Source organism: Hetaerina americana, unplaced genomic scaffold, assembly GCF_022747635.1.
Source record: "Hetaerina americana unplaced genomic scaffold, ioHetAmer1.1.p SCAF_2, whole genome shotgun sequence".
NCBI lineage: Eukaryota > Metazoa > Arthropoda > Insecta > Odonata > Calopterygidae > Hetaerina > Hetaerina americana.
This window is the reverse complement of record NW_027286763.1, coordinates 64,427,036-64,454,351: the sequence shown is the minus strand read 5'-3', so window position 1 is coordinate 64,454,351 and position 27,316 is coordinate 64,427,036. Positions and strand designations below refer to the sequence as shown.

Here is a 27,316-nt window from a genome sequence, read left to right as displayed (position 1 = left end):
CAGTTACCAACCCAAAGTTTGTTATTGTTAAGGGAGGATAGCGCTGAACTCGTATTTCGTGCGAAATTCACACGTTCTCGGTAGGGGCACTAGTTACGAGTGCCTCTAAAGAAAGTGGACCGATAGCTTTTTTCCGCATATTAGTAGAAAAGTTTTGCTGACGTTCAGGCAATAGAATATCGCATATTGGAATCATCAGCCGTATGAGCAATTAAGATATAATTACAAATAACGACGACGTACTGTTATTCTTTCTGCATTTATTTTGACTTAAAATTATGACCCGCTGCGTCGGGTCTTGGAAACCATCCCTCTGAAACTTTTTCAGCCGTCCCCTTTCCGCAGGCGAGTGAAGGAAAGCTGTGGTTTTGAAGAGTTAGAACTGCTCAAAACTCATTCCTTCTTCTTGAAACAGACTCGGTGGCTTGCTGGGGACAGGCATGTGGGAGAGAGCTGTCCGATAGCCGAGACAGGGCTGGCGGGTGATGGGAAGGGGGAGCAGAGCATGGAAAGAGGGGAAGGGGGGAGGGGTTGTCGAGGGTGGCGGCTGGAAGCGAAGTGAAGGGCAGGATGGGTGTTTGGGGTTGTCTGGCGAGGGGGAGGAGGGGGAGGCTTGCGCCCTCGCATTGGGAGGGGAGGGTAAGGTTCTGAGCGCGCGCCGAAGGGGGCCTCCGCAGGAGTTAGCGGGGGAGGAAGGGGGAAGTGTTGGGCATGTGCAGGGGGTAGACGGTGCAGGCGGGGGGGGGAGAGGGTGCTGCTGTCGGGTAGCGAGGAGGGGTGAGGATGGCCTGAGAGCGTCACATGTGGGCGAGGGGGGGAAGGAACGGGCTGCGAGAGTGGAATGTAGGCGCCGAGACGTTGAAGACTTGGAGGGAGGTCTGGTTTCGGAGAGGGGAAATACGTGAGGGAAAGGAGGGAGGGTGACTGTGAAGGAGAAGAATGCATTCTCATTGGTTCAGTTGCGGACAGCGAGCGACGGAGTTCGGATGAGTCTGATTTGGCGACCAGTTGTGTTTTCTTGCTCGTTCTCGACGCCTAGTAAACAATAAACGTGCTCTTGTGAATTGTACCCTGACTACGATCCGCATATTGCCCTTCGAGTGTATTGCGGCATTTTGTACCCACTTTTCGGGCGGTATTGGATTTTTCTTAATAAATAATCCTTTTGATTCGATCCATACCGTGGGAGGATTTTCTTTTCAATCCTCTTTGTCTCGCTCTCGGACCGACGTATTTATTTCTACAGGATACGAGAAAACTTTCGGCAGCCGACATGGGGATCAAGGACAAGGTGAGTTATCATTGTCACCTGTTCGCTTGGCCTTTTAACTAGTAAGGCAAGTGGAACCGATTGTATTTTATGTAGCGGAGTGACGGCATTGTATCTTGTACTTCGTGTGAGCATACTTTGTTTCGCACGGTGCGAAACATACACACCAACAGGACTGTTGGAAATGCAGTTGGTTTTATTGGGTTGAGTCGCATTTTGCAACCCTTTGTAACATTGGGTACTTTTGTATTGGGAGCTGAGCGAAATGCGAAGAGCCCTGGCGGCATCCCCCAATGGTCTTGTTTCAACACTGGTGCTTTCAGTTACTCACAGTTCGTTTTGAGTGTTTTTTGGTATGAACTTGAGGGTTAGTAATTATTCCGAGTAATGCTTCATATGTGAGGTGTTCCTTGTAACATTTCCCCCTCGAATTTCGCAATTTGAGAGTTTCCTCTGTCGCGTTGGGAGATAAGTGGTTTCCGGACTCCGGTTATCTCGAGAACGAAATATAGTACGCGGCGTCGATTTTTTTAATCTGCGGCGGATACAGAATGTAGCTTCTGAGGCTTCATTCAATGCGTATTTTCGATTGAATGGGTTCGCGTTTGGTTCTCCGAAATAACCAGGACTGCGACTGGCGTCCGCTCTCCACGCTTCTTCCCTTGGTTCCGGGGAGAGTGGAGGGGAGCAGCGAGTTTATATACTACGTTCTACTTGGCACGTCTCATGCCCAGCACGGAAATAGAAAATAAAAGAAATGTTTGCGGTCGTGTTTATGTCCGTAATACTATTTTTTTCATACGAAGTGTAAGATGAATGGGCGTTGGAGGGGGAGGAGAGAAGCTTGCGAATGGACACACAGGCGTGGTGCGGTATCTCTCGTTCGTGCGCCGCTGCCTGATGCTGTGGAAAGTCAATGCCCTCGATATTCCCACGGCGTGGGACGGTGCGACGCATCGATTTTCCCTCACTCTCTTATCTCGTCACATCCCCCCACCCCTTTCCCCTGCGCAACCTCCTTTTTAATTCAGCGAAGCAGAAATTTTCGGCGTAGACGATGAATGTTCCATCGCTCCCACAACTCCAGACTCACCTCGAACCGCCAAAATCCTTTCACCTAAATGAACCCCGTGTGGGCATATGCTACCCAAAATGCATATCGTATTTTGCTATGAAAATTACTTTTTACTAGACTTAAGTTGTTACCCTGATACCTTGTGCGTAATGTCTCGAGTTCCGAAACGCTACAGGCCCGATTAGCGCGTTTGCCTGAATAAACACGAGAGTGTATTTGACCGAATGTTTTGATCTCTCCTATCTAAGTGTCTCATGTGTCATTCGCGTCCCACTTCGTGACGCTCGAGTAGGGGAATGGCGGTTATCTCGAAAGACTTAGCTACCGGCACCGATGTTGTCATTTCAGTCTTTGTTTACCTCATCGTGTCACATGAGTGACCGACCCCGTCTACCTTCGTCTGCACCCTCTTCCCCTCCTTCCTGTACCCACACCCATACTGCCCCCCGACAGTTTCCTCTCCTCCGGACCGTGCATCGTGTTTCCACTGCGCAACCACCCCTTGTATCGATCAGGCAAAGTCGCGGCCGCCCGTCCCGCCCACCACGCCTCCCAACATCCCTAAGCAAAGACCTCGACGGTTCCAACGCGGCAAGATACATAAACGTGTGGGAAGGGTGCGTGCAGTCGCCGGTCTTCTCTGAGAACCCTCACTATATTTCCTCTCTTCCCCACCCACCGGGGGAAGGTTCCCTCTCGCGACGAAAAATAACCCTTTCTGTCCAACCCCTCTACCAAATATCTGTTTCGTCCTGGGTTTTCATTGGGGGGTGCCTTGCCGCCCAGCCTGACATTTCGCCGATCCTTCCGATCTCCCATCCACCCATCCCGTGGTCGAAGGGGAGGAGGGTAGAATAGTAGGGAGGTTCGCCTCTTCGCTCCACTCTCCTGTGCCCGCGCCCGTCTTCCATTGTCAAAAGGGGGAGAGAAATAAACCCCTTTTCCTCCCCTCGGCTGATTATTCCTCGTCTCCCAACCCTCTCCCATAAATCCACCCTCCCCTACACCACTCGCCCGCTGTTTCCAAAAATTCCCCTCCCCGCCCTCCAGAAAGGTAATTGCCACACAGATTCTCATCCGATCATGATTCCTCTACTCTTTTGCATCAAAAGATGAACCCCGATAGCCTAGAGATGAGGGAGAGGGCTTTCCGTATCTGCAGAGACTACCTGCATGGAGCATGGCGGAACATCACATCCCAGGACATGGTTCTGAAGCGCATAAGGTGAGATACAAAAACAAGCACACGGTAACGGGAATATTATTTTTTATGTATCGCAAATCATCCTCCTCATCTTCGCCTTATTTTTTGTCCCTTTTAATAGAAGTCTTTTGACCTCGATGGCCCGCTTTGAATTCGTTTATTATGTGCACCTTTTCACACTCGCCTGGAATCTCTTGGGCCTCCTTTGTGTATTCCATATGGAGTCAGTATTTGAGTAATTTTATGCAAAGGAGAAAATAATTTCTGGATTATTTTTGCACGTGCTTCTGCCATTTTTATTATTTGTTCGTCGCATCAAATTACTTTTTGTGACGACCCTGAAATCGGGCACCGTAAGACAGCGCAGCCTCTGTTGTTAAAGAGGTGCTTATTATGGTCACGCACGAAACCTGTGATGCTTAAACAAGTCGATATCATGATCAATCAATGACGGTTACGGTCTCTAGACATGTGAACTAGTTTTATTATGAGATCACCACGGGCAGTTGCGGAAGAGAATTTAAGACACCCGAGTGGTTTACGTTGGTCCATCAATTACGTCACGCCGAAGTTATTCACAATTTATTGCATTCCTCCCTTGCAGGCCACCATAGTATATTGTATTTGTGCTTTTCAGTTCAATAAATTGCTTATCCTTGATTGAAATGTAATCGGTAACTTTCTTCATTGCCCATCACCTGGTTTTGGTTCCGAAAATTAATCTTGTTAAAATTACTCTGTGGAACCATTGATAAAATCAAAGACCCATATCTTGCAGGTACACCGGTGTTTTGGTGTGCATAAGCGCACCGAAAGTTCTCTTTTATAATTGTCTCGTAACTAAATGTAAATCTTACGCCGAAGTTTATAATTTTTTGAACCCTGTAAAATATTACAGTTGTATGTATATACGAGGGTCATCCGGAAAGTAGTACCCGTTCGTGCCGCATGAAGTGCTGACGACGCGAGTAGCCGCTGGACGAGGTCAGATAGCTTCAGTGGCTTGTCTGCCTTCTCTGAGCCAAGTTGCGTGACGCTAGCATTGCCTGTGTTGTTTCTGTGATTGTTTACAATGTTTAAAAAAATTGAGAACGCCGCCAGTTGTGAAGTGAGGGCAGTGATTAAATTCCTCAATGCAAGAAACGTTCGCCCATGTGATATTCATCGCCAATTAAAGGAGGTGTATGGAGACAATGTAATGGACGAGTCGTCTGTTCGGCGGTGGTGTCGCAACTTCAACATGGGGAGGGGGAACACACACGACGATGAGCGTTCGGAGAGACCGTCTGTCATTACAGACCAACTGGTGAGCTCAGTTGACGAATTCGTGAGGAACGATCGGCGCGTCACAATTGATGACATCTGTGAGCATTTTCCCAATGTTTCTCGAACAATTGTTCATGAAATTGTTAAACACCATCTGCATTATGCAAAAATTTGTGCAAGATGGGTCCCTCGCGTATCTCAATGAGCTGGCGGCGAAGGACTATGCAGGGGGATCGAGATGGTGCGGGGGCTAACGTACTGGCTTCCCACCCTGAGGGCGCGGGTTCAAATCCCGGCGGTGTTGAATATTTTTCAGAGGTATCTCGATCCCTACTTGAGGTGCTTTGTGGAGGGCACTTTGAGTGAGTACGCCGTCCGTCGGATGGGACGTTAAACTGCGGACCCCTTGGCGCCTTTCGTAAAGAGTAGGCTAATGCCGACGCCAGGTTTCTCTCCACCCTTCATCCTTTCCTGTCCATCCCCTATGGCGCAAATGACCTTAGCTGTCGGTCGCCTCCCCTAAATACTACTACTACTAGGACTATGCAGCAGGAATACAGAAACTTGTCACACGTTATGACAAATGCCTTAATTTGCTTGGAGATTATGTTGAGAAGTAGTTTAAAGTATCCTCTTTCAAATAAAATTTTTTATGTTTGTTAATATTTACTTTTGTGTCTTTATTTCACGAACGGGTACTACTTTCCGGATGACCCTCGTAATTGGTGTTTCTTTGTTAGAAATGGACATTAATCTAGCCAATTTTGGGTGGGGCAGTTAAAAAAAGAAATCATTTTCATGGCTATTTGAAAAGGGTGTACGAAAATTAATTATATCTCTGTTTATCAACCAGTGCGTCGTAATTTCGAAATGCATTGCCTGACCCTCTGCCGAAGGTTATTTTGCATTGATTTATAATTAACTTCACGGGTGACTTCTCTTTCTTTCAGCTTTCCGCTCTCCCCTTCGTGGAGACATAAGCTCCTATTTCTTTCCTCAGTCACTTAAATTCTGGACGAAGATAGTAATTGGTACTTGCGAGAAACCTATGTTTTTTGGCCAGTTAATGTGTATGATTGCATTCAAGAGTGACTTAGATTTGAAGCACTTCTAAACGTTCTTGTGAGATGATGAAAATAATATGGTAACAATGACGTCTCAAAAATGCGGCGATGACATTTTTTTTAGGTTTGAAGTTCATTAACTTAAAAATTTCCTCGTCAGGTGTCTAAAGTGAAACTGCTTCGTAATAAAACCTTCACTTCGTTTCCTATTCAATATTTTAATATAATAATAATATTTTGGATATTTTTAACTGGAATCTGTGAGTTATCGCTTTAGCTTATTTACCACGGTAAGTACGAATTTTTTAATATGCTCTACTGCTCATTTAATGGAATTTCCTTGTTATAATCCTTTTTCAAATTAATTCTGTGGTTCTAATGAAAACATTATCAAGATAATATCCGCGCTTTCGACTCTCGCTATGGCAAATTTCCATCTATAAAAGAGGCAGCTTTGGAGAAAAATAATGCCTTAATTAGTAGGATATTTTCTGACTTTACCTTCAACATTATCTTGCAGCATTTTTAACTACTCTTTTCTCCGCAGTTTTCTCCAAATTTTCAATTAGGAAAGAAATAAAGACATGTTCCACTCATATTTTCTGGAAAGAAAGCAATTAGGTAAGCTAAGCAAGTCATTTATTCATGAAGTGGCCGGTGGATAATCTTTAACTAACATTAGCAAACACACACCTGGGTCCGTTTTCATAAAGGTGATGGTGTAAGTGCATTGCTTCTAAATTATAAATGTGATGTCTTGCCTGACTCATACGCAAACAATAGTAATTTTGACGTGGATACTATCGTTATCAACCCCTTTTACGCCATCCCCTTCAAGTATGGGAACCATTGAAAATACTGACGGTTTCAAAAATACATGCATGATATATGTCTTTCTTCATGTTTAAAAAATACATTTAACCATAATTTTTGCAGGCTTAAGTAAAAGGAAAAATTGCAATAATATTTCGCACGCTAGCACGTACCCAGAGAAGCTTCTAGAACGTTATCGTTTAGCAAGTCCAGAGCATTATCGTACAGTAAATGGGCATTCGAAGTGATAGCGAGAAAAGGGCGTTTTTTGTTTTCTGAATTGGAGCGGTGCGCGTTCTACGGTTTCCACGTTCTTAAGTGAAGTCCAAATAAAGAAGTGAACTGAAATATGAATACTTTTTAAATTCACTTCCATAGATGTTAAGCCTCGAAATTATTTGTTTTTTGAAATTGTTGTATTTTGAATCTTGCAAAAGTGAAATTGAAGAAATATGGTGATGCATTCAAACAGATATGAATCAAGAGTAATACCAATTGTAGTCCGGTTACCTGGGATGGTAAGCATTTATGAGAACCCGAAGAACGTAACTTCCATTTTCACCAAATAGTTCCTGGAAGAAGGACGTCCAAGGAGTATTCCACGCTTATTTGTAGTTTCTGCCCTAATCTTCGTTATACAATGTGTCCAAGTCCAAAAGAATATGTTTTCTTGAAACTTAGATGCCACGAAGAGTAAAAACAAGGCAATAATAGCACATACATGTACTATATTATCCTTTATTCACTCTTGTGAATATAAAGGACTTCATTTTCACCAAGGTTTTTATGAAATACATCATGCGAGATGCATCTTACTTTTTTTAAATCACCTTCTACTACTGGCCTTTAGTTTTCTATAATTGTTACCTAAACCGTAAAATTTTGCCCGAAAATTATGCAGAGTCAGTGAAATTTTAACTAGCGCAAACGTTAAGAGTAACTTCTACCCTCTATAAATTACCAAAAATATAGTATTTCTTCTTACTTATTTAAAAATACTGAGTTCTCATGAATTTTCAATAGGTTGACATAGAAATTTTAGAAATCAATAACTCTCATTGACCCACAATTAGTGTGTTCCTAGCATTGAAAGTAAAAAATGTCTACCTCCCAATTTCACGGTAAAAGCTAAACTGTCCGAAGGCATATAGGATTAATCCTTCCCGACCTTATTCGGTGCTTTATTTTGGTGCCTTTTCATTTATTCGGTGCCTTTTTCATTATTTCTCGTAATGTTTATTTTATAGAAATGAAATTTTACTGGTTCAAAAGGATTAGGTATGCAATTTTGAGGAACAGGTCTTAGCTGAGAAAGGCGTGACCAAAACGTGCAATGCAACGAAGCGTTTGCGTTGGTTATTCAATGAAATGTGTTATTGCGTATGGATTAAATGTAATTTTCTACTCTGTTTATTTCCCCCGCTTGACTTTTGAAAAATATGCTCTTGCGATTTTGGGTGTGAGATACCTCTCCTGGGGAAGTTTGGATGTCTGGTTCCGCGGAAATAAATTAGGCAGGAGTCCCTTTCGGTCATCAGACAAAACGCTCTCTGTGGCGTCTCAGCTCGCCAGATCCTTCATCTCGCGAATCCAAAAGAGAGTTGGCGCTGACGGAAGTCTAGACTGTTGGTTGATGTCGGAGCTGGGAGTGGCGTCGTAAACAAATGGCCGAATCCTTTTACGGCGAGCCATACGCTAAACTGAAACACTCCCTTCTCATCCCGGAGAAGAATTAGACGTTATGTGACGGCAAAATAAAATTCATTCGGCAGGGTGAAAATTATTTTGGGCCTTCCTTTTCTCGATTTTAAAAACAAGCGCTTTCATCCCGTGAAGTTAAGTTGTAAAGGACCGCCTCTGTATTTCTGTTTTCTTGGATTCTCCACGTTTTGAAGCTCTCCTAATTGGAAAGTGACCAAGTGTATAAAAACTTTAAATATTGGGTAGAACGTGAGGATTACATTTTGGCAAATAAAGATGGCGCCCCTTATTCTTTCCAATTCAGCGAATCAGTCGGTGGACGTTTAAATACGGAATCAGCACGAAGGCCTTTGTATTTAACTCTAATGATGTTTAGAGCACTCCATCCACAAGTACTTTTTTGTTTTCATAGATCCATTGCAACTTGAGTATTACAATTGGAAAATGCTTATTATTTTTTTAGCAGACCTCAATTACTCTTCATGCCCAACCTTTAGTTCGGCACGTTTAGGCAGAGCCTAATTTTGCATTTGTGGCGTCTCCCAAACCACGAGCCATCTGATCGAATGGGTTTCCCGAAAAATAGTGGGGTGACGCCTTCTAAGCTAACCGTTGAATCATCATATTATACAGGAAGATCTGCGCTGAACTTTCCTGCTAGCGATGTCATCGCTGTTATTTTTATCTCAAGCCAATCATGGTTTCACGTTGGAGCTGTAGGTTCGGAAATCCGAATTTTTAAAAATTTCCGAGTGAATCCGGCAACTCATAGAACATAGATCTCCCTTTGAATATCTCCCTTTGCTGTTAAGGTTGTCATATTGTATTAGGCTACTGGGGTACCTGGGCATATGGGCGAAAATTTTCTTAGCAACTCCTAGCGAAGGGGCATATTTTCTCTGGTTGCTTGCTTACTTCTGATTACAAAGTTGGATACAAACTTGTCAAGGATTTTGTTTTAAAATAAGAGAAATCAAAGTGATTATTTACTGAGTTTCTATATGCTCTGGCAGGTTATCATTTAGATCAATAAAATGCAACAATTTCAGAGTGTAAAAATCATTCACCTTGACCTCAATTACGAGGGTCATCCGGAAAGTAGTACCCGTTCGTGAAATAAAGACACAAAAGTAAATATTAACAAACATAAAAAATTTTATTTGAAAGAGGATACTTTAAACTACTTCTCAACATAATCTCCAAGCAAATTAAGGCATTTGTCATAACGTGTGACAAGTTTCTGTATTCCTGCTGCATAGTCCTTCGCCGCCAGTTCATTGAGATACAGGGTCACTCCTTCTTTAAGTTCTTCATCGCTGTCAAATCTTTTTCCTGCCAAAAAGTCTTTAAGCTTTGTAAAGAGATGAAAATCTGAAGGGGCCAAGTCCGGGCTATACGGTGGATGGTCGAAAGTTTCCCATTTGAATTGCTGCAAAAGTTTTTGTGTTATCCCAGCTGCATGAGGCCTGGCATTGTCATGAACGAGAATGACACCAGTAGACAATAGACCTCGCCGCCGATTTTGTATTGCCCGCCGTAATTTCTTTAATGTTTCACAATACGCATTGGCATTAATAGTGTCTCCACGGGCCATAAAATCAATAAGCAATACACCTCGTCGATCCCAGAAAATGGTTGCCATGAGTTTCCTGGTGGACAGAACTGTCTTGAATTTTTTTGGTTTGTTTGGTGAATGAGCATGATGCCACTCCATTGACTGTCGTTTACTCTCAGGTGATGCATAACAAACCCATGTTTCGTCACCAGTAATTATGCGAGTCAAGAAAGAGTCTCCTTCATCAGAATAACGTCCCAAAAACGTCAGTGCTGCAGCCATACGCTTGGTTTTGTGCTCATCTGTAAGCTTGCGAGGGACCCATCTTGCACAAATTTTTGCATAATGCAGATGGTGTTTAACAATTTCATGAACAATTGTTCGAGAAACATTGGGAAAATGCTCACAGATGTCATCAATTGTGACGCGCCGATCGTTCCTCACGAATTCGTCAACTGAGCTCACCAGTTGGTCTGTAATGACAGACGGTCTCTCCGAACGCTCATCGTCGTGTGTGTTCCCCCTCCCCATGTTGAAGTTGCGACACCACCGCCGAACAGACGACTCGTCCATTACATTGTCTCCATACACCTCCTTTAATTGGCGATGAATATCACATGGGCGAACGTTTCTTGCATTGAGGAATTTAATCACTGCCCTCACTTCACAACTGGCGGCGTTCTCAATTTTTTTAAACATTGTAAACAATCACAGAAACAACACAGGCAATGCTAGCGTCACGCAACTTGGCTCAGAGAAGGCAGACAAGCCACTGAAGCTACGAGGGTCATCCGGAAAGTAGTACCCGTTCGTGAAATAAAGACACAAAAGTAAATATTAACAAACATAAAAAATTTTATTTGAAAGAGGATACTTTAAACTACTTCTCAACATAATCTCCAAGCAAATTAAGGCATTTGTCATAACGTGTGACAAGTTTCTGTATTCCTGCTGCATAGTCCTTCGCCGCCAGCTCATTGAGATACGCGAGGGACCCATCTTGCACAAATTTTTGCATAATGCAGATGGTGTTTAACAATTTCATGAACAATTGTTCGAGAAACATTGGGAAAATGCTCACAGATGTCATCAATTGTGACGCGCCGATCGTTCCTCACGAATTCGTCAACTGAGCTCACCAGTTGGTCTGTAATGACAGGCGGTCTCCCCGAACGCTCATCGTCGTGTGTGTTCCCCCTCCCCATGTTGAAGTTGCGACACCACCGCCGAACAGACGACTCGTCCATTACATTGTCTCCATACACCTCCTTTAATTGGCGATGAATATCACATGGGCGAACGTTTCTTGCATTGAGGAATTTAATCACTGCCCTCACTTCACAACTGGCGGCGTTCTCAATTTTTTTAAACATTGTAAACAATCACAGAAACAATACAGGCAATGCTAGCGTCACGCAACTTGGCTCAGAGAAGGCAGACAAGCCACTGAAGCTATCTGACCTCGTCCAGCGGCTACTCGCGTCGTCAGCACTTCATGCGGCACGAACGGGTACTACTTTCCGGATGACCCTCGTATCTGACCTCGTCCAGCGGCTACTCGCGTCGTCAGCACTTCATGTGGCACGAACGGGTACTACTTTCCGGATGACCCTCGTATGTTTCCAAATTTTCTCTTTTATATTTCAAAGATTAATAAAACATCATCAATAGATGCTATCATCTATAATTACAATCATTCAGCCATTAAAATTAGCAACATTAATTTCAATTAGTCTGTACAATAAAAAAATTGCTCTTTTTCAATCCTAAAGGTTCATGAAAAAGGAAGCCGAATTGAAAGGATCCAAGGCCAAGAGAATGGCCTTAGGATTCAAGAATGTCAAAAATCAAAGAATAATAAATCAGTTTTATGGTATTTTTCTTTGGATGAAATGCACTGTTTCCCTCATAGTGGTGCAAAAAATCACTCTTTGCATGACACTTAAATCTACAGATTGTATAACTTTTAGGGACGAATATGACTTTGTTGCACTTTTTATTCCATATAACCTAACATTAATTTGAAGGTATCTTTTACTCTTAGTGAACTACACTCATTTATTTGCTTGATAATCAACCTCTTGGTTGAATATTTTACTTGCAGCCAGATTCTTTATTTTTTCTCTAAATATACTCTATGTATTTGTCCTTGGTACACTTACTTCCTTGAAATGCATTTCTCATGCAAGAAATTATTGCTGATCACAGCCAGGGAAGATGTTCATTTTAAGAAGTTGAATCTGCTGCAGTGTCATCAAATGTGAAATTTTATGTCTATAATTATGTGTGATGATGCAATGGACCTCAAAGATATGGCATTTTTCAATATAACAGACATGTTTCATCTCAAATTGGGTGACTGAATCAATGATTAAATATCCAGTTGGGCAATAATGCATTGGACTTATGCTATCAATTCTCTTGTAAAATTTAAGATGGCCATCTTTCTTCATAGTTTCACTGACCCATTCTTTCTCTGCTTCATTGTAAGCCACACATTTGGAATATAGGCTGATGATTATTTAAGAGAATGTAAGCATGAAATCATTAGAATGCTCAAGTTGCAATCCATGAAATGACAAACCTTGAAAGTTCTGCATTTGAATGCATATTAGTAGATGGCTCCTTTAAAAGTTACTGTCACACAGCCTCTCCAGCAGTTTTTTGAATGATATCTGGGCTTCAGTGCCAAAGTCTGGTTTTATTCTTATTATGAAAATTCAATAGACCACTTCTCATCTGGCTCTAACTGATGCTTTAGCTAGTTCTTTACCACAACTATTTTATTTGACTTAATGTAATTTAAGGTGAAGAATAGTCCAAGGATCTCAATTTAGCTTAGTGCATTAGTTGTGAATCGATGTTGTGCATAGAGTTCCATGTACTTGTCTCTTATATTAGCAAAAAATCTTTCACAGTGGAGGCTTGAGCAACTGGCTGTTCTATTGTGCCCTTCCTGTGACCCATCCCCCACGCCAAGGGGAACCAGCAAGGGTTCTGCTCCGCCTCTATGGCCAAATCCATGGGGGTAACAATGTGGGTGGAGGCGGTGGTGGTGGGCCTGGGGCAGCCAATGTGCCCATGCCAACCCATTCCCCCCTAGAGGGCATTCTTACGGAATCTGTCATTTTTACGTTGTTGTCTGAGAGGAGGCTTGGACCCCGTCTTCATGGAGTCTTCCCTGGTGGTCGGCTGGAAGAGTACATACCAGTAAGTGATTTTAATTTCTTGATAATAAGTGTCCTTTTACAAGTTTGTAAGAGGTGCAGGATTGATGCTGCTGTAAACTTAAGTCATCCTATTATCATAACATAACATGTTCTTATTTCTGAAGATTCCTCAGTTATATCAGAGTTTTGGAACATGATCTAAGAACAGTTTAAATTTTCAATCTGTATGTATATAATGTTGAAATAGGTTAACTGAAAATTCACAGCACTTTTGAAAATGGACTATTGATATTTCACTTGAAATGATTTGGAGATGATCATTTTGTTAAATCTAAAATCATCACTAGTAACAGCAGAAACGTGTTCATTTAATAATCACTGGAGTCAAAACATTGATTTAAGCATAATGTGTTTAATTTACACTGAAAACATTTCAGTTTAATTTTCTTCAAATCTGGGTAGTCTGAAAAAGCTACAATTTTTCGGCCACTACATGTGCTTTTGGAATTCATTGAGTATAAATCTCATATTTTTTTGCATTTTCACTAAGTAAGTAGAGAAACATTATTGATTAAATTACCTAGTATAAATTCATGCATAGATATTGTCTGACTGGTCCCTCTTGTCTTTACGTTTTAGCATGGTGATGGTAAATCAGTGATGTGTACCATCTGCCATGACAAAAATAATTATTAGCTTAATCATCACCTGGCACGCTATGGAAAATACTGATTTATTTGTACAATATTTATCTTGATAGGCTCAGCCCCTCAAGACTGTACAGATGAGTGACCCTAAGTTGATCCCATTGATTGCTGAGAAAATGGCACTAATTCACTCAATGAATGTGCCCATAAGTAAGGAGCCAAGATGGCTGTGGGACACGTTGCAGAGGTAAGATCCTAAAAGGAAATATGCATATAAAAGTATGTGCATACTCGTTGTTTCATATGTTCCTGATGTTCGGCCCAATAGCCAATGTTATGAGTCGTACCGTCATTCTTATTTTCTTGGCTTAAACGAATTACTAAAATCTTAATCTAAATTTTCCTTGATTAGGGCGGTATCTATTACTGTATTCTCTTCAGAAAGCTTTTCCAGTCAAATGAGCAGATTTTTTATACGTTGATATGTAGCATGTGGACTAATCTCACTCATGAGCTGCTTGCTGTCATAAAAATACTTTATCAGTTTGTTATTGTGAAACATTTTCATTATTTCAGATGGATGACTACTGTTCAGGAAATGAAATCTGATTACGAGTTGGAAAATATATCTTCTGATGAAAAAAGTGTGCTGATTAAGAATGTACTCAGGCCTAATTTTTCTGATGAAGTGGAATGGCTCAGGTAAGCACTGCTGTGAGTGCTATTCAAATGTGCTCTTCTCATGAGAGTTGCTTTGGTGGAAACATTTGAAATAATATGTTGCAAAATATTTATTACAGGAAACAAGTCACGAAAGTCTCTTCTCCTGTTGTGTTCTGCCATAATGATATGCAGGAGGGAAATATTCTTCTTAAAGAAGAAGAAACGCCAGAGATGAGGCCTACAAATCAATTGTCCTCCCCAAGCCGGCGTCATTCCAACATGGTGATCATAGACTTTGAATATTGTTCATACAACTATAGAGGATTTGACATTGCCAACCACTTCTGTGAGTGGACATATGACTACACCCTTGACAGCCACCCCAACTTTTCATCCTGCCCAAAGGCTTTCCCAACAAGAGAGCAACAGGTAAGTTAGTCTCATCAAGGGGATGGGTATTAATTATGGTATTATGAAAGCTCCAGGAGCATGTTCTCAGTAAAAAAGAATACATTGAAAGCATTTGGTGGAAATTCTATGCAATTAAGAAATCTCACAAAAGAGTTCTAATTGAATTCCTTAGAGTAAAGGATATGCCAAGAATTTCAAGTTTCTAAAGTAAAACACTTCCCCATGATAAAAAATTTTGAAGGGTCGGAAACTTATCTCTAATCTTTGGTTGCTATGGAAGAGCTCAAGTCATTTTATTTTATTTCTGGTAACTTTTTCATTGCTGGAAGTGGTATATTATGGCAATATCAACATAGTATTTGCATGCACATAATTCCATGTTTGCTGAGTTATAAATATTTGCATTGAGTTTGGTCTCACTTTGATTTGAACTCTTTGAAATCACAACCAAAGGTAGATATTTATTTTAGAATGCCCTTCCAGAACAAGTTTCTTAAGAAAAGGGGAAAAATTAATTCAGAAATGCTTATGCTGTGTGTATTCTGAGAGCTTTCTGAAATCACTATGCATAGTAAAATGAATGGTTATAATTTTAGAAATTATTTGACTTTAAAATGTGCTTTCCATATTCATTCAACCATCAGTCATATTTCCTTACTCATTTACCAATATCGCTTTTGAATAGCTATCAACATATGATACACAAACCATGCCTGCAGTATTTTATTCATATATTCATTTACATTAAAACCATCATTAACATCAAAATTTTTCAAAGGTCTATGTATGATTTGTAAGTAATCATATTTGTTGTCATTATAAACTTAGTGATTATCCCTCTCCTGCTTGTCATAGTACTAATTGAAAAAAAAGTGCCTATGCAATTTCATTAAATATTTTTGATTAATATATAGAATATAAATGACCTTTGTTGTCATTAACTTCATATGCTGCATCTTAAAGCTCATCAGTAAAATTATTCTAAAAGTCATGTATGTGGCTTTGGACACCCTGGCAGAGGCTTCTATTTTTGACTTTGTGCTATGATTTTGCAGGTAAAGTCCCCCATTGCGTTTCAAAATGATAATATAAAATTTTGAATACCCATATTAGATCTGCAGAAGTTCAAAATAATTAGATGAATGTGTTTTTAGAGGCAAATGGTTTATATGATAAGTAGGAAGTTATAAAAATACATATTTACTTAAAATATAATCAGTAATGTAGAAAGGAAACTATCATCCATGTAAACTATTGGTTTTGGTATGTCAGAGTTGGAAAACAATTTATCTGCTCTGAAAATATTATTTAAAATATTTATTTGTATATTGGCATCTAACCAGCTTGGCTACCTAATTCACTATGGAGTTATAAGCATGCATATAAGATTTTAATTATCATGGGACTAATGTTATCGACAAGTTTTGAAGTTAACTTGAAGCGACTTTCACCAAAAAGGTTTAAAATTTCTTTTAACTTGGCACACTATTTAAATATAAACTTAAAAAATTATTTTTTGTAAAATTCAATTCGATTAAGGTGCTTCAAATTAGCATTGAATGTGGACTCTTTGTCATTGTGATTTGATGTTAATGTCGGATATATTCTTATTTGCCCCAATGAAGAACATGAGGAATATTTATCGAGAAAATTGTCAAAATTACAAGCATTATCAGTTACAAGAGCTGTATCCTACTGTTTAACTTTATTTTATACACAAATGCTGTGTTACCTTTTTGCATTTTTAAAATGCTTATTTTGAAAAAGAAATTCAGCAGTGTAATAATGAATATAGAGTATATTATATGAATAATGCATCTAAAAAATTCATGAAATATTTATATATTTCAACAAAATGCTATTAATTACCCATGTCAAAGTGAATCTATACTATTGCAAAGAATGAAGTACTGAAAATCATAGATTTTTTATCAAGACCCTCTTATTTGTAGCATATAAGTGTGGCCAAGGTTTTTGCAACAAAATCGTTTTGAAACCTAACAAAATATGATAACTTGATCTCAGTTAGTTTGGTGTAATATTATTGAATATGCATTGAATATCATGGATGATAGTTTATTTATTTGTCAAATTGACATCTTTTTGGAGTAAATCTTGGTTAACATTATGATTTTAAGGATATGGTTGGGGATTACTTTGGGGGAGACCAATTGAAATGAGGACCTCAAAGCCCCTTTTAAATTGGTTTTAAATTCTGGAGTAAGTATGCTATTTTGAAGGAGGGGATGCATGTTTCTTTTTTGTCTCGATTTGCCCTTTTTTTGTGTGCTTCTCCTTCCTCAGTCGTCGCTGCCACCGAGCAGTAGTGGTTGGTCTGCTGCTGGTGTGACTAGTCACTCTGGCCCCACCTACTCCCACAACACACCTACTCGCCTGGCTGGATAGCGAAAAAGCTGCAACAGTGGAGTATCTACTGTTGACTTACTTTTTACGGCAATAGCGGATTGATGAGAAATTAACCCTCCTTAACGAATAAAGAATTTCAGGCTGTTAGTATTTGCTACAAGTATGCTCATGGCATAACTATCATTCTGTCCAGCATTGCTTATCTGCAATATGAAAAGGATGACAGCATTTATATTATGAGATAGTTGTTTGATATAAAAATTATTTTTTTTCCTCTTGATCTAAGCTTCTTCAAAGATTATAATAAAAGTTTGATTATTGATTAGAATAATTTGATTTCTAATTAGGAGTTGAGCTGATTTTGACTATCTTTTTTTTTATCTGCATCAAACTACATAAAAAGTTTGTAACTCTACAGGTTAAAAAATACTGAAGAAAGTTTTTCCTGAAATGAAACAACTGCCAAAAGGTCATTCCATCAAATATAATCTCTTGCCATTTTTTGTTTGGGTAAACTTAAGCTTTAATTTATACAAAGGGATCTGCATGGCTATGCTAACACTTTTATTCAAATATCTTTTTCTTTAAGGTTTTCAGAATTTGAAAAATATTTATCACAGCTAAATATTGAATTTAGGTATGTCTAAACTTTCCACCATTGAATTCTTCTTTCTGCTTGGGTTCAGGTATTTTAATAATTATTTTAATTTGCTAGAAAATCAATTAAAAATTTTGTTTTCTGATAGATTATTTTCGGGAAATTTGAGGAATAGATAACACAAAGGCACCCCTAGTAATACCCATGGCATTGACAATTGCATGTGTATATGTAAAGCACCAGTATTTCACCCATTTGGGCTGAATAGGTTAAATAATATCTGGCCATTTTGCTGAAGGTTAATGACATATAGCTTAAAACATTCTATAAAGTATTGTTGGTATGTGTGACAATTCAGTTAAATTACATTCATTTGGATATTTATACTTCAATTAAATATATAATAGGCATCTGTAAAATAAAATTACAGTAAAATGAAGCATGAAAGGGCACAATAATGTGTATGTGAAGCTTTGACAGTTAGAGTACCCCTATTTGGCTATTCAAAGTTGTTGCTATTTTTATTATGAAATCCATTGAAAGATCATTTCTGTGTAAAAATGGCTGTGTTCCTGTATGAATTAAAGCTTATTAATCAATTATGCTTCACTGATTAAAGTTGATTACAATTTTTAATTAACCATTAAAATTTTAATGGCAAATCCACTTAGAGAAGGAATATTGCGGAAATATTTGTGACATTTTTTGGAATGGTCTTTTGTGTATTGTTGTGCTTTATATAAATTGAAATGAATGCACTATTGGACAATTATGTTGGAAGGTTGAATAGTAAAAGCACTTTTCCTATTTAAGGCTTTTATCAAATGCATTGATAAAGATTAATAATGCTTGATGGACTCATGAATATACTGAAGTGAATTTTTTCCAATTTAAGGAAAAATATTCATGAGTTCATAAGGTATCTACTCCATTTTACTCAAGCACAATATAATCAATTTTACTTCTTAAATTGAGTTTTGATAACTACTCCAATGAAAAATGTGCATGGTGTCATGTGCTCAGTTTTTTAATGAAGGATTTTGAAAATTTTAACTTTTTCTGGGCAAAATATTATTTTATTTCTTGACTATTCCCTTTTATATAAGATTTAAAAATGCTTTTAAAATATGTAAACTTAAATGTGACTAAAAGCATTTGAATAATCCTAGTGCCTTGAAAATGAAACTTTTTTTTAACATTGGCACCTTGAAATGGTATATGTTATCATTGTGCAAATTCTTCTAATTAATATTAAATGAACCATGACCAGTTTAATGCCTACATCTAAAAAAACTGAGCACTTATGATATGTTTTGTGCGCCTATTGTTCCTTTTTAAAGCATGTTTGATATGAAATGGCATCCAGAAATTTCTTTTAAAGCAAAAAATATAGCTTATTTATCTTAATTTAGTTCGTGCACTTTTTCATTTGGGTACATGGAACCTTCCTTGTTAATTACCTACAATTGATATTTTTAACAACATTCAAGTTACCATAAGAAATGCACTTTAATAATTCTGAAAAAAATATTTTAGTGCTGGACAGATTGAATTTTTTGCAATTGAAAGCATAACTAATGGAGAATATTGATTTGGCTTACATTCTAAATCCTCAAAAGGACAATAATCAAATGGCTTTATTTTCTTCTTGACCATTGAATTTTTTATCTTAATGAGGTCAATAAGTAAATACTCCATTAGGATATGCTGTAGATTGCCTGATAACTAAAATTACTCCTGAAGTTAATGATTACCCTTAACTTAAAGTTTTCCATTGAAGGTGACATGGGCAAGGCATTGCAATGTAGCATCATGATGAGCTGTTGCTTGGTGAATGCGTTTTCCTTTTTCATTGCTTAAATTTTGTTAAATGTCTACCTCTCTGCCTTGCTTCCCTGGTTGCCGAACAATATACTTTCAAAAACCTCTTTTAGTGCGTGAAGTGAAATTTAGAACAGAAAAATTAAAGTTTTATCTTTTGCAGACCAAACTTGTCTATTTTCATAGCCCATGAGCGGTTATTTTGGCCAAATAGCATAATTTTATGAAAATTTATATGTCATCTATCATTTATCATGAAAAATCTTATGCTATTATAAACCTATACTTTCATTGATTCATCTTTATCATTATTACCATCATGATGAGTGTAATTTGCTCTGGCTTGCATCTTTCCATTATCTTGGCACCTTCCTACCTGTTTGAACATTTGTTATAACAGAAGGACTTATCAGGTTGCTCCTTGTAATGCCAGGCTCATGGGAATGTTCATCTGAACTGACTGAACATAAAAAAACTGTCTTCGACTAACCTTTTCAATTAGGAAAAAATCTTAAAGAATTTCATATAGGAAATGATTTAAAAACTGCTGTCATAACTTTTTTAAATCAGTTTACTGTTTTATATCTCTTTTGTTCTGTGGTAAGAAATTAGTCCATTTCTCAGAAAGTTTGGAGAAATGACAAGGGTGGTAGAAGTTTCAGCATCATGCTTTTTTTGGCAGGGAGTGGGAGAAGACTTATCTGGTCTCTACTGTGCTTCAGTAGCCACTTAAATGTGTCATAGCCAAATGATAGTTGTTGCAGGACAGGAAAAAGTGAGTAAAAGCTTTCGAGAGAAGGATTATTCCATGTAGAAGCTTCAGTGAAACTACATTAAATTAATATTTGGATTAAGAATGAAGATTTGTTCAAAATAACTGGATAAAGGTTCGGCTAATCCATACTGTTCCTGCTATGATACTTTTCTTAAGGCTTGGATAAAATCTTTGCTATGTGCTGCTTTTAGGATTTACTTAATCAGTTCAAGTTAAATATTATTGCATTTGACAGCGTTTTATGTATTTCTATCTTTTAACTTTGCAAAAGAAATATTAATCAGGCAATTCTGGATTCATATCAATTAATAATTGCAAACTTATTCGAATTGTTTAATGAATACATTGAATTGCGATTAAAATCTAAAATATCTTTCATATTATCGTTTCTGTAATAATCAAGGATTCAGTGGTTGATGTCAATGTAAGTGTATGCTTGGTATCATTTTTATAAGTTTCTGCTCTCTGAGCTTTTCATTTGTGATAATTAAATGTTTATTTCTCCAATAATTTCTTTCCTCATATTATTGGGCAGTTTCAAACAATAATAAGTCATAATCATTGTTTCATGAAAAGCTTTATAGTATTTGTTTGGGAAATATAAATAAAATCTACTTAATTTTAATTTGAGACTTCTCCATCTTGAAGTATTATCTTTAATAAAGTATAACAAAGAGTCACCAGTGATTGGCCATATGGCTTCATCAAAAAATTAAGAGAAAAAACCTTCTAAGAAAGCTGGGGTCAGCATTCTGATTAAAGTGAACTCCTCCCATATCATTCTTTTTCTGAACTCAGAAGGATGATAAGTTGTGCTCAAAGATGAAGAGACAACATTACCCTACCTTTTTATCTGTTGCACAATTTAATGAAAATGTCATCAATTGGCATTTCACTGCTCTTTAGCAAATACGAAGAAGACAGAAGATTATAAATTATGAACTTGTATTCCCATGCATTTGCTGGATCACCATCTAGATGGGTTCATAAACTAACTTTCATCAGTTAACCACATTAAATACTCTAGAAGTAGTGAACATTCAAATGGTTAAAAACAGTCATGTAGAATAATACTAAATTATTATATGCCTATACATATTCCATAGCAAAATATTCATTAGCTATTTTCATTTGTAGGAATTTATTAACTCATAGTACATTAACTTCATTGCAGCTCATGTTTATCCGGTCTTATCTGCTGACAATGAGAAAAAGTAAGAGGTATCAACAGGCTTCCTTAGGCATTGATGTTGACAATGAAGCAGAACAAGTCATGATGGAGGTTCAACTTTTCACAATGGCTTCCCATCTGTTTTGGGGCCTTTGGAGTATTGTGAATGCTAAGATATCTCAGATACCATTTGGATATTGGGTAAGAAAATTCACATATGTCAATTAATTTTATTTTACAGTTGATCAGTTTTTCAAACTAAGAAGGTGTAAATTGAAAATGCAGAAGCTGTGGGAATTATTTCTAATTCCTTTTCATACGAAATTGGCTTGATTAAACAAAATTATTCAGGTTTTTAACTGGTCATATAATATTGATATCAGAATGTGGGGCAAGTTGAAATACATTTTTGTATTAACACTGTTTACCTGTTATTTTTAAGTTTGACAAAAATTTTTACAGAGGTAATCATTGCACCTCCTTAACAGCATTTACAATTTTTCTCTATTACCCTTTAATGCTAGTCTCCCGTCTTTTCTGGGAATTTTTTATAGGTGTTTTAAGCCAGGAAGTCTTTGTAGGCTAGGAATATCATTTTAGAGGTTCACAGTGATTGCCAATTTATATTAATTTGTTTCTCATATTATCACAGAAAATCAAATGATACACTGTGGAAATTAGTGTATTCTCCATAAATATTTAAGTGATAGTTTACGAATGTGTTAATGGCAAATTAATCTGCCAAGGAAATGTACATTCATTTTAAAATGCTTATCCTAAATTAGCAGAGTTTTTTCCATCTGGTGATCTCAGATTTTACAAATCCATCAAGATGCGTTTGTGACCGCTGATAAAAAAATACATATCATTTTAGAGGAAATGGAATGTAGTGTGATCAATTTAAAATTGCTTAGAAAATACTATTCAGCACAATCAACCAGATATAATTTGACATAGATGTACTCCTGGTAACTCAAAGGTTATCAAATTTCTCTTCGCAATTTTAATTCATATATCAACGCACACTAAATCCTGGTGGGGTAGATTCAACATAAGAATGTGTGCCCTCATCAATCCCACCAAGCAGTCATGCTCTTTGATCTAAGCAGCCAAAATGTTACTAAATGTTCTGCAAGGAGGCTGTAGAAAAGGTTGGAAAGGAAGGACTGTTTTAATTAAGAAATTAACTGTAACCCAAAATTAAGGCCATATCATTAATTTTCACTGAGTGTGACCGTATTGTAGATTAGAATGAATTAATTGTGACAGAGTCACTATATTTTTGGGTCCTAGGGGCTCTTTTCTGTTCATAGCACATCATTCAAGTATTATAAAAGGGTGATGTGTGCAATAGGTGATCACTGACAAGGGAAAATAAGGAGCCTTTGTCTTTAACTGTGACCTAGTTAGTACTGTTGCAAATTTAAGTGTTACCTGATGATACAACTCATAGTTAAGATAAAAAATGGTCACCTTTATTGTTTGTCAAATCTTTTTTCACACTTTAGGAATATGTGTTTTTTAAAAGTTGTCAAAAATATGTCCTTGCAATGGAATGATTGTTTTACATATTAATTCACTCTTTAAAAGAGTTGCTTCAATTGGTATACACCAATTAATATTTTTAAGATTATTGCTATTTTGAACAAAGAGAAAATATCATGCAAAATAGCCAGTTCACCATGGAATAAATGATTCTTATGACATATGATTCAGTGTGTTCAGTACTGAGAGTCGTGTACATACATTTATGTACTCCTGGTATTAATTAGTGAGTTTTTTAGTTGAGCACTTGTTAGATGTGTTTATGTAATAAGCATATAGAGAACAATTTTTACTTAGGTATGAATTTTTACTTTTCTTGTCTGGTAGGAATATGCATCTGCTCGATTGGATGCTTATTTTAAGAGGAAATCACAGGTACTCAACCATTCTGGAGATTCTACTCTGAAGAGAAAAGCAGATGACATGGAGCATTAGTCCTTGCAGCTGAAAAGATGAATTCTTTGGATGGTCAAAGTTGATTCATCGAAGAATACAAGATCATTCCATGCTTAATCCTAGTCCTTAGAGTACCTTCTTTTAATTAAAGACTGAGACTCATTAAATCATTCTGTATTCGATCAAATGCCACGGCTGGTTTTCTGAAATGTTCATGCCATTGAGCACAGCTGTTATTATACAGTCATGCTCTTGAGTAAGATTAGTAAGAGCCAAATATCCAAATTTTTGTGTATAATTTACCCCAAATTTTTCTTTTACATACCCTAAGATGTCCAAGGATAAGAGATATTCACATGTGAAGTAACATCGGAATATTTTTATTTTAGTTTGATACATCTAATAGTAGGTAAATACCTATCAAAATTGAGGTAAATTAAGTATTTCTTGGCTATTGCATTCAGCTACTTTGCAATTAATGGACTGATTGTGAGTTAAGAAAAGTGCACTTTGCTCTTCAACTATTGACCACTTTGTGAAAATGCACAACCCAATCATCAATTCATCTTCATGGTAGCAAGTGTGACCATGGTTTTCTCATGACTATTGACTTTTGTAAAATATATATAAATATACTAATTTTACTATGTAAAATTGGTTATATGAGTAGATTTGCCATTTTTCTTCTGAGTGAGAATATAATGTTAAAATCGCTCTTGTCTTTCAGAAAGACAACAGTGTTTTCATATATGTATTTGTTTGTTAAGTTATATGTTAACTTGGATGTCTATGACAATTATTTACTAAATGATAATATTTCTGTGTACATGGTACATATTTTGTATATATTTAATAAATCCATAATTTTGTGATACTCAGTGATGGTTTATTTAACAGCATGTTGAAACCTATCATGAAATGTGGAAGTTGAAAGAACTATGGAGCATATACCAAAGATTGACATAATTCCTGCTTAAAATTTAATACTGTATATAAAAGATTTTTCTTTTTGTGCAGTTCAATGGCTAAAATGAAAGAGAGGCATAAGAGTTTGGTATACCTGAGGGATTGCTAATCAAATCAAGAAACCTACAAAAAATAATAGGGTCCAAGATGAAAAATTGGCAATTAATATTTTACATTTTAGTAATAGTACACCTGAGAAGATCTTGCAAAAGAGTATAACTGAAAGAGTATTTTTCAGAAGTTTTGATAGTTTCCTTTGTTGCTTGATTAAGTGATTTTTATAATAATAATTGCAAAGCCTGTAAATTAATTAATACAGAAATATATCTTCTATTTTTCGTGGACTTTGCCCTATAGTGTATGAAATTCATACACCAGGTAAGTAATGCCTCTTATTTTCCTCATGTCACCAGTAGTTTTCCAAGACAATCTGATACGTAAGTTTGGCACAAGGGAAGCATCCTAGCCATATCGAAGTGCATCCAGAGTAACCATCTGGTGAGTAGAGGAATTCACTAGTCACCAGGGCATATACATACCTCCTCGAACTCTCATTGCAGTTGAATAAAATGAGATACTTTTATTTTGTGCTCTCAATGGAAATATTTAAAGCACTTAAATGACACCTAATAAATAACAGCTGCATTTTTGTTTCTGATTTTAAAACGTAAGAAATGGTGCACAATGATGAATGCCGCTGTCTATGAGAAACCCTTCAATGCTGATATTTAATGATTTTAATGTAAAGTACCAAATTACTATTTTTTTAAATGGAAGACAGCATTCAGCTTTAACTTTAATTAACTTGGTCGTAATGTTTCTTCAGCTGAGGAAAATTGTGACTAATCGTAAATTCAATCTGATTCATAGGCTGTGCTGAAAAGTGTTGTGTTGTTGGTGAAATTTTCACCATGGCCCAATCAAAGTGAAATATGAGAGTGTGTTGTGAACTTTTAATTATGACTGAAAATAATCGAAATAGAAGCTTAGTTTTTTTTTGTTTTTCTTAAGACTTCCCTACATTATCCACATCCATAGTCACATTTATCCTGTTTCTTGACCTTCTGATGGCTTTCATTATAGAACTCAGCATTGTATCGAAAATCATTGTTCAACCTCATGATTGGCATCACATGTATTGTCAAATCGGCAACCTCACAATGGTTTTTTGGGTTACTTGAAAAATTCACTTGGAACAAGATGGGGAGAAAAGGGCAAATGCGGCAAATTTTCAAAGCCACATCCCTTTAATTACTGGTTGTCTGCAAGTCCTGCCATGTTTGCTTCCGGAAAACAGTCAGTAGTCATGGAACCCAGTATGCTGGCACCTTAGATATGCCGTTTTTTGTGAATTATTTTCCACACACTGCCATAACTAAGATGTCTCATTCATGAACATTTGGATGGTCGCTCTTCAGTCTAATGGGATTAAGTCCTTCACTTTCTTCAATGTGGCAGCATCAAAAATAATAATTATTTTGGAGTATCTTTAAATAGCCATAACTCCATCGACAAATGTACTGGTGCAAAGTAATACCTGCATTTAAGGTACCTAGCTCCATTTATTTTTAGTTGTCTTACAGAGATTTAAGAATTAATTCTGGTTCCATGCTTAATTAAAAATATTACTGGTGATGACAATTTTTGGTTTGAGTAAGACAGTATAACTAATAGCATTATTTATTAGAAGTGATTTCACTGATTAAATTGTGTAAATAACATTTATTTCAATTTACAGAAATACCAAAACAAATTTTAAAGTTATATAAGGTCATGTTAGGCATTTTATATGACCTCAGCCTCGCCATAGGCTAAAATTTTAACTGCAAACAAATTTTGAATTTTCATCAACTGAGTTTGTAAAATTTATTTTGTTTGCAAGTATTAGTAATGCTTCATAATAAAAGTATTAAATGTAAAAGATATCAGCAATACATTATTCTGATTAACTTAGTTTGTTCAATAACGTAATTGTAATCCTTAATGAGAGAGTTGTTTTTCTCCAAGACATTTTCTCACCATATACCATCTCTGTGGGTCGTAGCAGTCCAGGGGGTAGAGCATTGGACTGCTGACCAGAGGTCCCAAGTTCGATTCCCAGGCAAGCCTCTTTGGGCACCTGCAGCTCCACCCAAGCTATGTGATCTTTTGGGTACCAGATATTTTTTGGGAATCGAACCATAGCCGACACAGGGAAAGGAACTGGCCCCCCTACCCTGATGTTAATTTCACACACCGTCGGGCTTAGTACTGGGAGGACTCTACTATCACATACCAAACTGACCTTCGGATTGATTACTGTGTTTATGGTTTATACCATCTCCTTAAGACTTACTAAGCAATTGGATCAAGTAAATGCATGGGGTACATAAGAAAATATAGTTCTTATCTACTGATATTTATAAACTGAGGCAACAGGAAAATCAGAGGGGTCTGTTTTCAATACACAAAACTTCAAGCTGCAGTGGAGGGAGCTGATCAGCAAACCAAGAAGATTAAAAAAATTAAATTCATGGTAATACTAGTACTAATAGTATACTCCCATGCATGAGAAAACTTGACTGGTATTTAGGTCACTTACCTATCCTTTATGATGGGATTCGAACTTGCAACTACGGCTAGCTGGACCTCCCTCGACTCAGCTTGTTGACACTACATACATTCCTGAGTACAGTCTGATTTACATTTATTCCTAGTGTTATTAATACAAACAGGGACATTTTTCTTCACTATGTGTAAATTATCCAGAGAAAATGAATGCTTATTATTAAGGATTCCTCGGCATTACATTTCACCCTGTACATGGAGACCGATATAAAAAACTACTAAGTAAGATGT

At 37.3% G+C, this 27,316-nt stretch overlaps 1 protein-coding gene across 5 annotated transcripts; it reads left to right on the top strand.

Moving 5' to 3' along the window:
- Positions 1–968: 968 nt before the first annotated feature.
- On the top strand, positions 969–24,492 carry LOC139687731 (choline/ethanolamine kinase-like). 5 transcript variants are annotated; one of them, XR_011700653.1, is made up of 8 exons: positions 969–1,291; positions 3,458–3,570; positions 12,867–13,158; positions 13,879–14,012; positions 14,342–14,467; positions 14,566–14,857; positions 17,144–17,349; positions 20,308–20,400. XR_011700653.1 is itself a non-coding variant. In XM_071584998.1 (8 exons), exons 1-8 carry the CDS (start codon positions 1,274–1,276, stop codon positions 23,549–23,551), a joined length of 1,281 nt encoding a protein of 426 aa, XP_071441099.1. In that variant the 5' UTR covers positions 969–1,273; the 3' UTR covers positions 23,552–24,492. The 5 variants fall into 5 exon arrangements, 4 of the variants coding, with proteins under 4 accessions (XP_071441099.1, XP_071441102.1, XP_071441100.1 ...); XM_071584998.1 differs by lacking the exons at positions 17,144–17,349; positions 20,308–20,400 and adding exons at positions 21,575–21,772; positions 23,444–24,492; XM_071585001.1 differs by lacking the exon at positions 17,144–17,349 and adding an exon at positions 21,575–21,683.
- Positions 24,493–27,316: the final 2,824 nt, after the last annotated feature.